The sequence below is a fragment of the Fusarium falciforme genome, chromosome 7 (assembly GCF_026873545.1).
Source record: "Fusarium falciforme chromosome 7, complete sequence".
In the NCBI taxonomy this organism is placed as follows: domain Eukaryota; kingdom Fungi; phylum Ascomycota; class Sordariomycetes; order Hypocreales; family Nectriaceae; genus Fusarium; species Fusarium falciforme.
In genome coordinates this window covers 2,797,232-2,809,661 of record NC_070550.1, presented here as the reverse complement: position 1 = coordinate 2,809,661, position 12,430 = coordinate 2,797,232, and the positions used below count along the sequence as shown (strand labels likewise).

Genomic DNA, 12,430 nt, shown 5'->3' with positions numbered 1-12,430 from the left:
CTGCGTTGCTTTATTTTGAGTTAAGAGAAAGAAGTTGAGTAACAGAGCGGGAGAGTTACAACACAATTGATCCAAGTCGTGGGCATCTCTTGACCTTGGAGAGCGAATACGTGTATTGGATACTTCAACAGTTGTACCTTTACGCGTATCACGATAAATCCCTGTATCCATCTCGTCATTCCTCTTGACTATTGGGTCGCTTAGGCTCTTGGTATGGCTACCCCCTCTGTGCTAGTGCGAGGAGGCTGACGCTTGTCTGCTTGATGCGGGTTTAGTGATCCTCAGGCCGACGGTCTCTCTCACACAGCGATGAGAAAGATGGATATCCAATCGGTCAGAGCGCATCTTAAATTGGAGGCAGTGGGCTGTTCAAAGGCCGTCGGACATTAGGCGATGCCCTCATAGGCACGACAAGACTCTCGTTACGCCACGATCAAAAGGAGACTATCACCGAACCAACTGGGAAGCAAGCAAAGAGCAGAAAGAATGAAAGGCAAAAAAAGTTGTCTAACTTCCCTGGTGGCAAATAGTGAGGGGAAGGGAAGGCATTTGCGATGCAACGCATACACGGGTCAATTCTAACTACAGTGCAATTAACTCAGAGGGAACCATGAGGCAATGCCTCGAGCTTGAACCCAAACTCCGTCTCCCGCAGACCAACAAGATGATGCTCTGCAACTCCAGGACCGCACGCCCCTGTACCCACACCAGCAACTTCAGCATCGAGACGTAATATAGTTGCGTCCTCTTCCACCAAGTCGCAAGGGTGCCTCGCTGCTTGGACAGTCTTTGCCGAATGTCGAGTCGCAGTCCAGTTGAACTTGTCATGCTCTCCGCCCTGGATGCTGGTCGCCCGAATGCCAAGACCATACGCGTTCGACAGAGTTAGCCAGCGGGTTTCCATCCGATTACCGTTCTCTTGAGGTAGATCGTAGGGAACTTGAAGATCCGATACGGATGTTGCGTTCCAAATGCCGCGTTTTTGAGAGTTGCGCTTGTCGGGGTAGGACTCGCCAGGTCCGAGACCAAGCCATCGTACCCCGTCCAAAGCGCGGTTCATGCGGAGGTCCAGTCCAATGCGGGGAACGTTCGGTGGGTTGTATCCGCGAGGAAGAAGGTTGACGCGGATTTCGAGAGATCCTGAAGGCGATATCTTGTACACAGTTCGGCAGATCAGACCCCAGTCCAGGACGGCGGGAGAAAGATACGTCTCGGCTTCAATAACCACCCCAGATTCGTCGCTTTTGAAGACGAAAGATCTCTTCTGACTAGTCATGACTTCAACCCCGTATCTCTCCCACTCCGGTGCTGCAGAGGGGACGTCGTTGTTGGTGGGTGGGCGCCAAATGGACGGGATCATGGCAACCTTTGTGAGGGGGTCTTGTTCCAGGAGAGACACTCCTGAGCATTTCCAAGCCTTGAGGTATCCTCTTGTCTTGTCAAACTCAAACTCCCAGTCTGGCCCATTGACCTTGAGCGTGGTTCCAACTGAAGTGGTCGAGAGACCGCAGCCCGGGTTTGAGAGGCTGGCATCTTGCAAGGGCGAAGGAGTACGCGTTGCTTCGGACAGAGTGAACTGAGCCCAGGCAACGTCATGGCCAGATAGGGCCCAAGCAGTATCAAACGAAAAATAAAACCGGACCGTAAGAAGTACTTCATGCTCGCTCTCGAGGCTTGCGATCCCCTTGGGCAGTGAAATCCTGGCAGTCGAGCCGGCGTCGATAAGGGGCAGATCGAACTTCCCAGCTGCAAGAATCGAGGATCTACATCACCCATGTCAGTATTACAAGGTATAACTTCCACACTTAGAAGTAAGCTTACTCGTTACCGAGTTCCTCCACCTTGAAAGTTGCTGCCAGGTGCTCCAGGCCAACAAAGTCGTGCATGTTGTAAACAAGCAGCTCGCCATCGACGAATTCTGCCCGCACTGGCTGAATGACTGACTTGTACTCAAGTAGCCCTGGCGTCGGATCGTGAGCGCTATTGCATAGACCGCCCATGGCAAATGTTCCGTCGTGGGGGAACTCGCCAAAGTCACCACCGAAAGCGTAGAAACCTTTGTCGCCTTCCTGCTTCCACAAACCATGGTTAGCCCACTCCCAGATAAAGCCACCTTGAAGCCTGGGGTATTTTCGGAAGCGCTCTTCATAGTCTTCGAGCCCACCAGGCCCGTTGCCCATAGCATGGCCGTATTCGCAGAGAATGATGGGCTTGCCAAAGGTACCATCTGGCCCAACGCCGAGAGTCTCGGCATGAGATTCGAGCTCATCCATAGTCAAGTACATGCGAGAATACATGTCAGCATGCTTCGCATCCACGTCACCCTCGTAGTGAAGGAGCCTGCTTGGGTCGCTCTCCCTGAGAAAAGCGTACATGCTGTCGTGGTTCTGTCCGTAAAATGACTCATTGCCTAGTGACCAGATGACAACAGAAGTGTGATTCTTGTCTCGATGAAACATGGACTCGGCACGGTCCAAATAGGCAGCCCTCCAAGAAGGGTTGTTGGAGATGTACTCTGCCGATCGTCCAAACACAAGATCTCTCTTCTCGCCATACGTCATACTTTTTGACAAGTTGAGAGCTCGGGAGACGCTCCGCAGAAAGCCATGGCACTCAAGATCCGCCTCGTCAATGACCCAAAAGCCAAGTTCATCAGCGAGCTGAAAGAACCTAGGGTCGGGAGGGTAGTGGCTACAACGGATAGCATTGATGTTGTGCTGCTTCATGAGAATGAGATCTCGGCGTATAAACTCCAAAGGTACCGCACGGCCGCGATGAGGGTGATGATCGTGTCTGTTGACTCCTCTGAACCGTATCGGCTTGCCATTGACGCAGATGAGTCCATTCAGAAGCTCGACCTTGCGAAAGCCGATGTTCTGATGAACAGTGTAAAAGGTCTCGCCACGTCCCAGCGCAATCTCAACGTGGTAAAGGTTTGGCGTTTCGGCGGTCCATTTCTTCGGGCTTGAGACATGGAGCTCAATGCTCAGTTTCGTGGATTCGGGATCGAGGATCGACTCGGTCTCAGCAATGATGGTTCCCTTGTCGTGGCTCAGTCCTTTGATAGAGAGTCTCACAAAGCCACTAGCGGGCTTGGATAGTTCAATTTCAGCCTTCAACGTGCCATTATCGAAGGCATTGTCCAGGTCGGTGCGGATGAACCAGTCTCGGATGTAGGAATCGTAAGGGAATGCAATCAAGTGCACATCTCGGAAGATGCCTGAGTGTCAATTACGTTAGCCATCAGTTTCGAACAATCATCAAAGGGCATGCCAATGAGGGATTACATGCCTGAAAGCCACCATTGGTCCTGGTCCTCAATGTACGTAGCATCAGACCACTGGTAAACAGTGACAGAAACCTCATTGTCACGTTCCCAATCGATGTACTCGGTGATATTAAACTCGGAGGCGTTGCGGGAGCCTTGGGCATACCCGACTAACACGCCGTTGACACGCAAATGGTAGGCAGAGTCTACCCCGTCGAAGCGCAGACAGAGAAGTGAGCTCTTATCCCAATCCACTGGGACACGGAATCGTCTTCGATACGTGCCGGTCGGGTTCTCGGTTGGTACGTACGGAGGACACACGGGAATAGGCAGTTGCACATTCGTATAGTGAGGATGCCCAAAGCCCTGGAGCTGCCAATGGCCGGGGACTTCAATCGAGCTCCACGAAGCCTCTGGCACGCCTAGAGGCTCGCCTTGCAGATTGTCCGGAGCGTCCCATGGCGTCGGCGCGTAGTGAAAGTCCCATTCGCCATTTAGGACAAGTGCAGTAGCTGGAATGAAGTAAGATCGCGGTGGGAGGCAATTGCGACGAAAAACAGCCTCGTTCTCCCAGTCGTTTCTCCCGGGGTGTTGTTCAAGTGGAATGCCACGAGTAGTAGCCATGTTGAGTGTTCTAGATCAAGGTTCTGCCCTTTGAGGTTAAGCAGAAGAGAGGTTGGTACTGCAGACCTTCAAAGGACACGTAAATACATCTTTGTAGGTGCTATAAACATGTGGTGATCAGATGACGTGGTGAATCACAACTGTTGCCGTCGGGAAACTCATCGGGGATCACCTTGTAGTGCATGCATTAGTTGGAGAATCCCCCGCAGCTGAACCCGACATTATCCACAGCCATTTAGCCAGGATAGCTACCCAGCTGAGCGGTCGATCCGGGGGACCCGGGGTAAATGATGGAGGAGAGGCGGAAAACAGAGCGGAAATCGAAAAACGCGGGGAACTGCATGGGTCACGAACTAATGGCAACAAAAGACCATCTGATATTTTCCATACATCGTGATCTAGACTACCGCAACGGTATAGACTGTATTGAACACCCTCGGACATTCCCCATCATGTTCAACATAAAAGGCCGATGCCTTCCACCATCCTGATGCCTCGTCTGTATCAAGGCAACCCTCTCCCAACTCAGCAAAAATGCAGTCCTATCTGCCAACTCTTCTTCTTCTCCTCGCCCAAGGAGTTTCTTCTCTCCCTCAACAAGCTGCAGAAAAGGCAGTTCCTGCTCCTCCAAGCCCTGAACCCATCAAGCTTCAGACCCTGCCTCTGCCGCCAGCCATAGCGGATGACGCTGGCCTGGGAGACTGTAACTTGACCGTCAATCCCAAGGGAACAGGCTGCACCGGGAAGACACTGCATCTCGGGTCTGGTAGCTTCTTGCCTGACGGAAAACACATTCTCGTTCAAGTCACTTTTGTCGGCGCGCCTGCGGCACCTGACAAGGCCAGCATCTATGCCGGCACCCAGCTCATAGCCGTCAAGACCGACGGAACCAAATTTCCCAACGGGGATCCTTGGAAATGTCTGAGTTGTGGCGTCTACCGAGAGAAGACGGAAGAGCTTGAATATCCTCAGGCATTCCGTGATGGGAAACGCGCACTTGGCGGCTCCTCCATTCTCGACTGCGGCAAATATGATCTAGTTGATTCCCGTTGCACACCCCAAGTCGCAAAGTGGTATTCTATTCGCTGGAACACAAATACCGACGGTTCAGGTCCTGGTGGTGACATCAGAGAGCTTCGTCTTCACCCTGATAACGTGCATTTGGGCTTCAATTCTTTCACGCAAGTCGACGGCAAGCTGGGACAGAATGCCTACTTCTCCAAGCTCAGCTTCAACCCGTCTCCCAAAACTGGCCTCCCACTGGGTCCTCGGTATGACCTCCTCAACGTCACTCTACTCTTTGACCCAAATGGCCCGCAGCCGGTCGAGGTCAAAGGCGATGAGTTGGTTATAAACCCCGGGGCTATTACAATGGGAGAGCTTAGAGGCTTCACTGGTGATGGAAAAGAGGTGACCTACGTGGGCTATCCTGCCGAGTCGTCAAACATTGATGCCTTTGCTGTTGACCTGACCACTGGAGCAGTCCGTCGACTAACCAGTCACCCTGAATATATCGACCCTCTGGACTTTTCTTCCGACAGTAAATGGTTTGTCGCGATTGATACCCGCGGCACTGATCGACAGATGTGGCTCTCTGCTATGCGCCATATCCCCCCAATCACAGACTTGGTCAGCACGTCAGTAACATCTGCCACCCGCAACAACGGCCGAAGACGATTCTTTCGGCCATACTTACTCGACAAGTATGGCGATCGGGGAAACTACTACGGACAGAGGCTCAATGACCAAGGATCCGGGGTGGCTGGCAGTGGTGATTACAACGATCCCGAATGGAACGCCAGAGCTGATCCTCGGTGGTCTCCTGATGGCACCCAGGTAGTCTGGTGGGATGAGATTACACTTTCCCCGGCGTGTGGAGGTCAGAACCCTCTTCCGTGCTATCCGTCAAAGGAACCTGGGGGCAGAGCTCAGCGTGTGGTTGTGGCAACCCTCACAAGCCGCAAGCCGTACGCGCCCGTCAAGGTTAATATGGCATCGGATATTGTACCTTGGGGGATTCGGTATACTCCCGGCAGCACAGACTTGGCTCGTCCTCAGCCTCCAGCCGGCAACTACACCCTCCGAGGAAAGCACAGTGGATATGCCAAGGTCCAGCTCCAGGATAATTCTTCTGGATCTCTCAGTAGTGTTAGCGTGGAATACGTCAAGTTTTCTGACGATGGAAAGTTTGTGCTTAACGGCACAGAGAGCGTCAAGACTACTGCAGGGTCAGCGACATTGACCTTGGTCGACTGGCGATCGGATCTCGTCCAGACAGTCGGCGGAGTTGTGAACACAAAGGAGACTAGCCCCGGTGGATTTCAGCTGTCGATTGATGTGCTGATCAACATCTTCAATGCGAACGGGACGTTGACGACAAAGGTGGATGGCAAGACTTATCACCAGCCTGCAAATGGTACTTAGTCTCCATTGAGGTAGTTGAATAGCACAAGCCAAGGAGTCTTTTTTGGCTCTACCCGTCTCGTTCCTGTCCAATACCACTTGATGTAGATGCTCCTTAGTAAGAGTGATTCCTATTCTGCGCTAAGAAACAACCATAGAGGCCTGTGGCATTGAGCTAGGATGGTAGGCAATGGTGGCGACGACGGCGGCAGGTGGCCACTTGACCACGCACTGGGCTGGGTCATCGAGGTGCAAACTTGACGACGCCTCTAACTAGAGAACAAAGAACCCAGTTCTTAACAAAGACATGAAACCCATTACTTATATTAACGCAGACCGCTCAATGCCGAGCTCACCTTTTCTAAAGTATAATCAGCTTCCTACATCTAAATATTTGCTAACCGCTACTTAACTCTTGACATGACCTAGTCAGCGAGGTACCCCTAGCCAACTTCACTCTTTCGGCCTTGCTCTCTCCGTTATGGCCAACCACCTGCAACTTCCACATAAGAAGCGCCCATCGCCCGAAGCTACGACAGAGTTGCTGTTGAAACGACCTTGTCTCAAGACGCCTGGAATCGACAACATAGCCATCGAGGTTCATTACCAGAGGTCAACACAGGTTCCACAAGCGCTAAAGTCGTTACGCCTCATGAAGGAAAACTTGCGCTTGCTCAACAACATGACCAGAGCTACCAGGCCCGGGAGGTCCAGAACGGCATCAAGCAGCACTACAAAGACGACAAAATCGGACAAGACAAAATCCATGGCCACTAGTGACTTCCAGGGGCAAGCTATAGCCAATGGGATACTTGATCCTCTGAGGTCGATGCCATGTACAAGCGCCATAGAGACCCTCAAGCCCCTTAATAGAAGCCGCGAGACTGCATCACCAACTGAGCCGGAGTACAAGCTATACTGCGAGAAGATCGACGTAGCCAGAAATAAAGCGGCCGTCGTGCAACGAATGCTGCCACTCTTTCAAGATTACGACGGCAGATACAATATTGACATGAACCGGGTGTTTTCTGCCCTGCCAAAAGACCATGGCTTCAACAATGGCTTATCTGCGCCTCAGCCTGACTTCGTCCAGGGCCTCACGAGATAAGAGTTCCTTCCTGTTGAGCTTTCCGAAATTCAGGGTGCTGTTCTTTTTAAGGATGAGTTGACATCTACAACTTTACCGCATTTTGCTGGAGAATGGAAATCCCGATCTGGGGATATGGTTGAGGCGACAAAAGCGGTTACGACGGCGCAGCTATGGTTTACGGAAGGAATCAGGCGCGGGAGTATCTCTGCGAGCCGGAAACTCTGGGTCACTCTGCCGTACTAACATTTACTCCAAACGGGGAGAATGTCAACTTTTTCGCCCATCATGCACTACCAACGGGAGAGGATGGGGCAGCGGAGTACCATCAGCACCGTTTGACACAAACAAATCTAAAAGAAGTATACCAGTTTTTCAAGAAAGGTCGCAGGCAGATCAGAAACGCCCAGGATTATGCCCGGGAGCAGTCGTTCCCTTTGAGGGATCAGCTGCGGAAGCAACCGAGGTCAAAGCGGAGCCAGGGCTCCTCGGCCGCACTAGGGACTCGGGCTTCCGCTGTAATATATGCGGAAGTGTACGGGAACGAAGACGACAAGGACAGTGAAGACTAGGTCAGAAATGAGTCTATCAATGCTGCAAATCAGCCCACGCTTCCCGTGTCGCCCTCAAGCATGCAGGGACCAATACAGATTGGGAGGGAGCAGAAATCACACTTGTCTGTGAAGTGACAAGCAGTGCACAAGCTGCTCCACCTTTACCATCTAAGAAGAGAATCATGTTTTTAAAAAGATGTAGACTCGTTAGAGAGTCTGAGTCGTCCACGGGCTGATCAATGGTGACGATATGACTGGTGAGTATGAGTATCGCTGTTATCATCGGCACAACGGAGTTCTGTCCGTCCCCACTCTCCCCCGCTGGGGAAAAGTTGGAGACGGCACATCGGTAATCTCTACCGAAACGCTCTCCATTCTTTGGAAACGCCAGCAACGCCCAAGACCATGATAAGAACCTCCGCGGAGACCTTGACTGCTTTTAGTATCCCCATGTCTCCCATCCCCGCCCGGTTTCTAGAACCCTTTGCGGAGCCAACCCCGGATGGAAAGCCGAAGGAGGAAAAGGAGGGCGGAGAAGCCCCCGCATGCCAAGTTTGGAGTTCTCTCTCGGCATTCGGACTTCGGGGTGGGCTGCGTGCTCGGTAGCTTCTGTTTTGACGGGAACCAGCTTGGTTCTTATCTTTCATGAGGCTTTTCTTCTTGCCTGATGATCATCGGGGATTGAAAAGTTAAACAGAAAAGGAATAGCAGCCGAAATGGTCCAGACTTTTGTTCTGATTTCTGAAGGGTATCATAATCGCCTTCAAGGACTCATAGGTTGAGCGATTGCTCTCTAATATCAACATGCATAGGTATCTGCAGGCTTCAAGGTATCTCCAAAGCCATTAACAACCCCGAAAACAAAATGAGGAGCTTGGAATCGACGCATCTAGATGTCCCCTCTGGATCTGACTCCCCGCAGGCCGCGCTTAAGCTTACCGGATAAGCTTTAACCTTCCCCCACTAGAGCGGGGCGGGAAATTGGAGAATGAAAAAAATTGCCGTTGAACCGATTTTCTCTTCCTGATCCGTTGGGGGTTATCAGATGGAGCATGTGGTGACTCACTGACTCTGAGGGTCTGCCCTCCTTATTTTCCCAAGGCATTGGGGGGAGGTTTTACCTGATTCTTCTAGGCTGGGTTTTACCGATCGAATGGACTCCAATTACCTCCACAGGTTTGAACGCAAGTTAGTCTCAAGGGCGGGAATGAAATGGAAGAAAAATGATATTACCACATTAGACGCCTACTCTATACTCTATTCTATCATGCTTTTTTCTATACCAATTCCTTATGTCCCCTCTATTCTATCCTGCTCTCCTCATCCGAAGCAGTCGCTTTCCCTCGGCCATCCAAAACACCCACTCCAGATCCGTCATTATCCACAGGACCCTCCGAGGCCAAGAAGATCCACCAAAAGTACACACCGCAACAAAGGCTACCGCCGAGAATGTTGCCGAAGAGGGCTGGAATCATCCCTGAGAAATTATCAGTCTTGGCCACAATCGAGAACACAGATTCACTCACCCTTCCAGATGTATAGCCCAACGGTCAAGTCAGGCGTACCGAGCCAAATGCCCATAGGAATGATAAACATGTTGGCGATAACGTGATCGAACCCAAGGGCAACAAACGCGAAAATTGGTGGCCACATGCCAATCACTTTGGAGCCGAGACTCTTGGCTTGTGTTCCGAAGAAGCAGGCAACGCAAACAAGCCAGTTACATCCAATGCCACGAATGAAGATCTGGTATGCTGCAGGAGCAAGCTGCTTCTTGGTAGTATATGTCTGTATCTCCTCCTTATAGGGATCAGCGTCGAAGATGCCTCCGTCTGTAGGCCAAGTTGTCAGTGCCAGTTCATGGTCATAGCCTCAATTGGGGCAACATACAGCCAACAATTAGGGCCATAACAAAGAGGGATCCCAGCAGGTTTCCAAAGAAACACAGAAACCAGTGCAGTAGCATCTTCCAGACAGATAGTCTTCTATTGAGAACCGCCACCATTGTAAACTAGTTACATAGTTAGCAGCTGTTTCGATAGCTGAAACAAGCCACTCACCATATTCGTCGAAGTGAATAGCTCAGCTCCTGCCAGGAAGATTGTCACTAGGCCAATCGGAAACACAATGGCGCCAGCAAGCTTCATCAGACCAGGCGCATTCTCCTGGTACCATGGTGCCGTCACAGCAGTCAATGAGACAGCGCAACCAAAGCTCAGAATGCAACCACCAAAAATGGCAGATAGAAACACCTTATCGGGACGTGTGTTTCCCTTCTTGACGCCAGCACGACAGATAAGCTCAGCCGTTTCGGCGGGCGTGTACGCCGCAAAGTTCGGGACGTCGACAGTAGAGTTGGCCATGGTATTCGATAATTAGTGTGGTGATGCCGTGTTTGAAAGTTGACCATGTCTGTGCCTTTATCTCTTCAAAGCCAAGACTTCAAAGCCCTGACACTCCGCCAAGACTCCGAGCTCCTCCCAACATGCCGAGCAATGTCGAGAAAACACCGCACCTCGCTGCCAAGTTTTCCACAAGCCAGCGTGCGCTACTCAAACTCGGCGCACGGGAGGAGGCGGAAAATATTGCCTATCGGCGGTAATGCTAGCTGTTATCAGCACCTTGGCGCTTCTCCCTTGCCCCTAGTGCGGGCGATTCTAGGCTAGTGCCCAAATACGGACCCAGCCTTGCCTCTGACGCGTGTGCTTGGCCTGCGCCGAGAAAACGTGCTTGTGCGGCTCCGCAAATGGGTGGCACACCAGGAATTGTCGAACGCCTCCAGACCATGGCCTTCGAAGCCACTTGGGGAACATCGGGGTCATTGCTGCAAGTGGTGATCAGGCATGCGGGGGAGCATGCGGAGTACTGTCTCGGTATCTGTGAGGGGATGCCGTGCAGGTTTTGGTGCTTTGTTACATCTACTCCACATTCATGATCTGGGGGTTCCGGGTAGGTGCTCCGGCCTCAACGACAGCAATCAGCTACTCGCTGCAGGAGGTATGATTGCCTTCTGAACGACCAATTCAACACACAAAAGCGGTTATAGAACTACTGACAGAATAGAAAATGATGAAGTAATTTTCAGGGCATGCAGATTCGGGGCGAAGAACCGACGATGCTGGAGAGAGGTGAATCGCAACCAACCCACACTGCACGCCCAGTAGCTCTGGATCTGGGGAGAGACGACGTACCGTTAGACCCCTTCAAAGCCTATCACAGTGCTGATCCCCCCTGAGCCATCCATGAGCCTCGCTATCGTCACCGTCTGTCACATACGACCATACCTGCCGGAAAATACGGGATCCCGTCCGCTCTCCCATAGTCAAGCCTGCAAGGGGCGGATTAGTAGTTGGGTCGGTGACGACCAGCGAATCCCCGCTGTTGTATGTTTTTTGCAAGTTAAAGCAACTGGACATTACTTATCTTTTTGTTCCTGGTCATCAGCCCCCTGCAGCTAACTGTCGTTGGCTTCAGAAAACTGGAGCTCAACGGATACATTGATCCCTATTGGTATTTTTACTTCTTCCGGCTTATGCTCTTAGCAAACATAGATCTCTTTCTCAACCTTAGAAGAGCGGTGAATTGACGCCGTCCATTGTTTGGAGAGTGTGATTGTCAAGAAGATGAGATAGTTGCTCGGCCAATCACGACTAAGATCACCCACACCCCAAATTTCATTGTTCACAGCTTCGCCTCGAAATATGCCAGGGAAAGCAAGAAAAAAGTACACTGAGAGGGAAGTCAATGAAAAAAAAACTGCCTCTTTTTGTGCTTCAGGTTGGAATATGCTGCAATCCACTCTAGTTCACATGGTAGGTTGCTTATGGAACAGACGAGTTAACTTGACTTACCTTGCCGCAAACAGACCGAATTGCACCCCAGTTGACATCTTCGGATGTCCGTAAATCGTTTTGGGCCCTGGAACTGATCTATGTTTTGATTGTTCTCTTTTTCCGGGTCCTTTGTTTCGAGGATTCGTCGCCTGTATTATTTTTCTTTTCTGCCGTCGATCCCAGGTTCATCGACTTACCTCACGAGCATCGAAGGACCTCGCCTGTAAGTTTTGTAATTGATCGACTTGTTTTTCTACATGAAATATGGCTAACTGACATTCGGGGTTTCCAACATTCAAGCCCCCCAAGTGATATGCCTTGTCTGGGCCAAAATCCATTGAGAGCACACCAAACCATGGCATGCTTTATTGCTTTACGGCGCTTTTCGTGCCATGGCGGTTGCAACTCCTTCGCTTCTCTTCCACCCCTTCTTTTTGAAAATTGAGCTCTTGCGTATGACGCTGCGCTGCTCACGTGACGTGTTCATTCACTGCCGTTTGCCTCACACACCAGGCACATAAAACCTAACACCGACAAACAAACATCAACACATCTTGATCTTGGTCTTGTTAAACCGAGAGCCTTGATAAATCTACCAATACCTCCAAGAATTCGCAAATCTCCGCCTTCTCGGGGCCATTTCACCCTTTCGACCGTCGAT

At 51.2% G+C, this 12,430-nt stretch overlaps 3 protein-coding genes across 3 annotated transcripts; 1 reads left to right on the top strand and 2 right to left on the bottom strand.

The window, feature by feature from the left end:
• Positions 1 to 598: 598 nt before the first annotated feature.
• Positions 599 to 3,892, bottom strand: NCS54_00951300 (Beta-galactosidase; the record flags this gene model as incomplete). Its single annotated transcript, XM_053154858.1, has 3 exons — positions 599 to 1,763; positions 1,822 to 3,220; positions 3,292 to 3,892. 3 exons carry the CDS (start codon positions 3,890 to 3,892, stop codon positions 599 to 601), a joined length of 3,165 nt encoding a protein of 1,054 aa, XP_053010833.1.
• A 534-nt stretch (positions 3,893 to 4,426) lies between these two features.
• Positions 4,427 to 6,316, top strand: NCS54_00951200 (Hypothetical protein; the record flags this gene model as incomplete). The annotated part of the gene is made up of 1 exon (XM_053154857.1): positions 4,427 to 6,316. One exon carries the CDS (start codon positions 4,427 to 4,429, stop codon positions 6,314 to 6,316), a length of 1,890 nt encoding a protein of 629 aa, XP_053010832.1.
• A 2,921-nt stretch (positions 6,317 to 9,237) lies between these two features.
• On the bottom strand, positions 9,238 to 10,299 carry NCS54_00951100 (Hypothetical protein; the record flags this gene model as incomplete). Its single annotated transcript, XM_053154856.1, has 4 exons — positions 9,238 to 9,413; positions 9,463 to 9,768; positions 9,827 to 9,947; positions 9,997 to 10,299. The coding sequence occupies 4 exons, from the start codon at positions 10,297 to 10,299 to the stop codon at positions 9,238 to 9,240; spliced, it is 906 nt and encodes a 301-aa protein (XP_053010831.1).
• Positions 10,300 to 12,430: the final 2,131 nt, after the last annotated feature.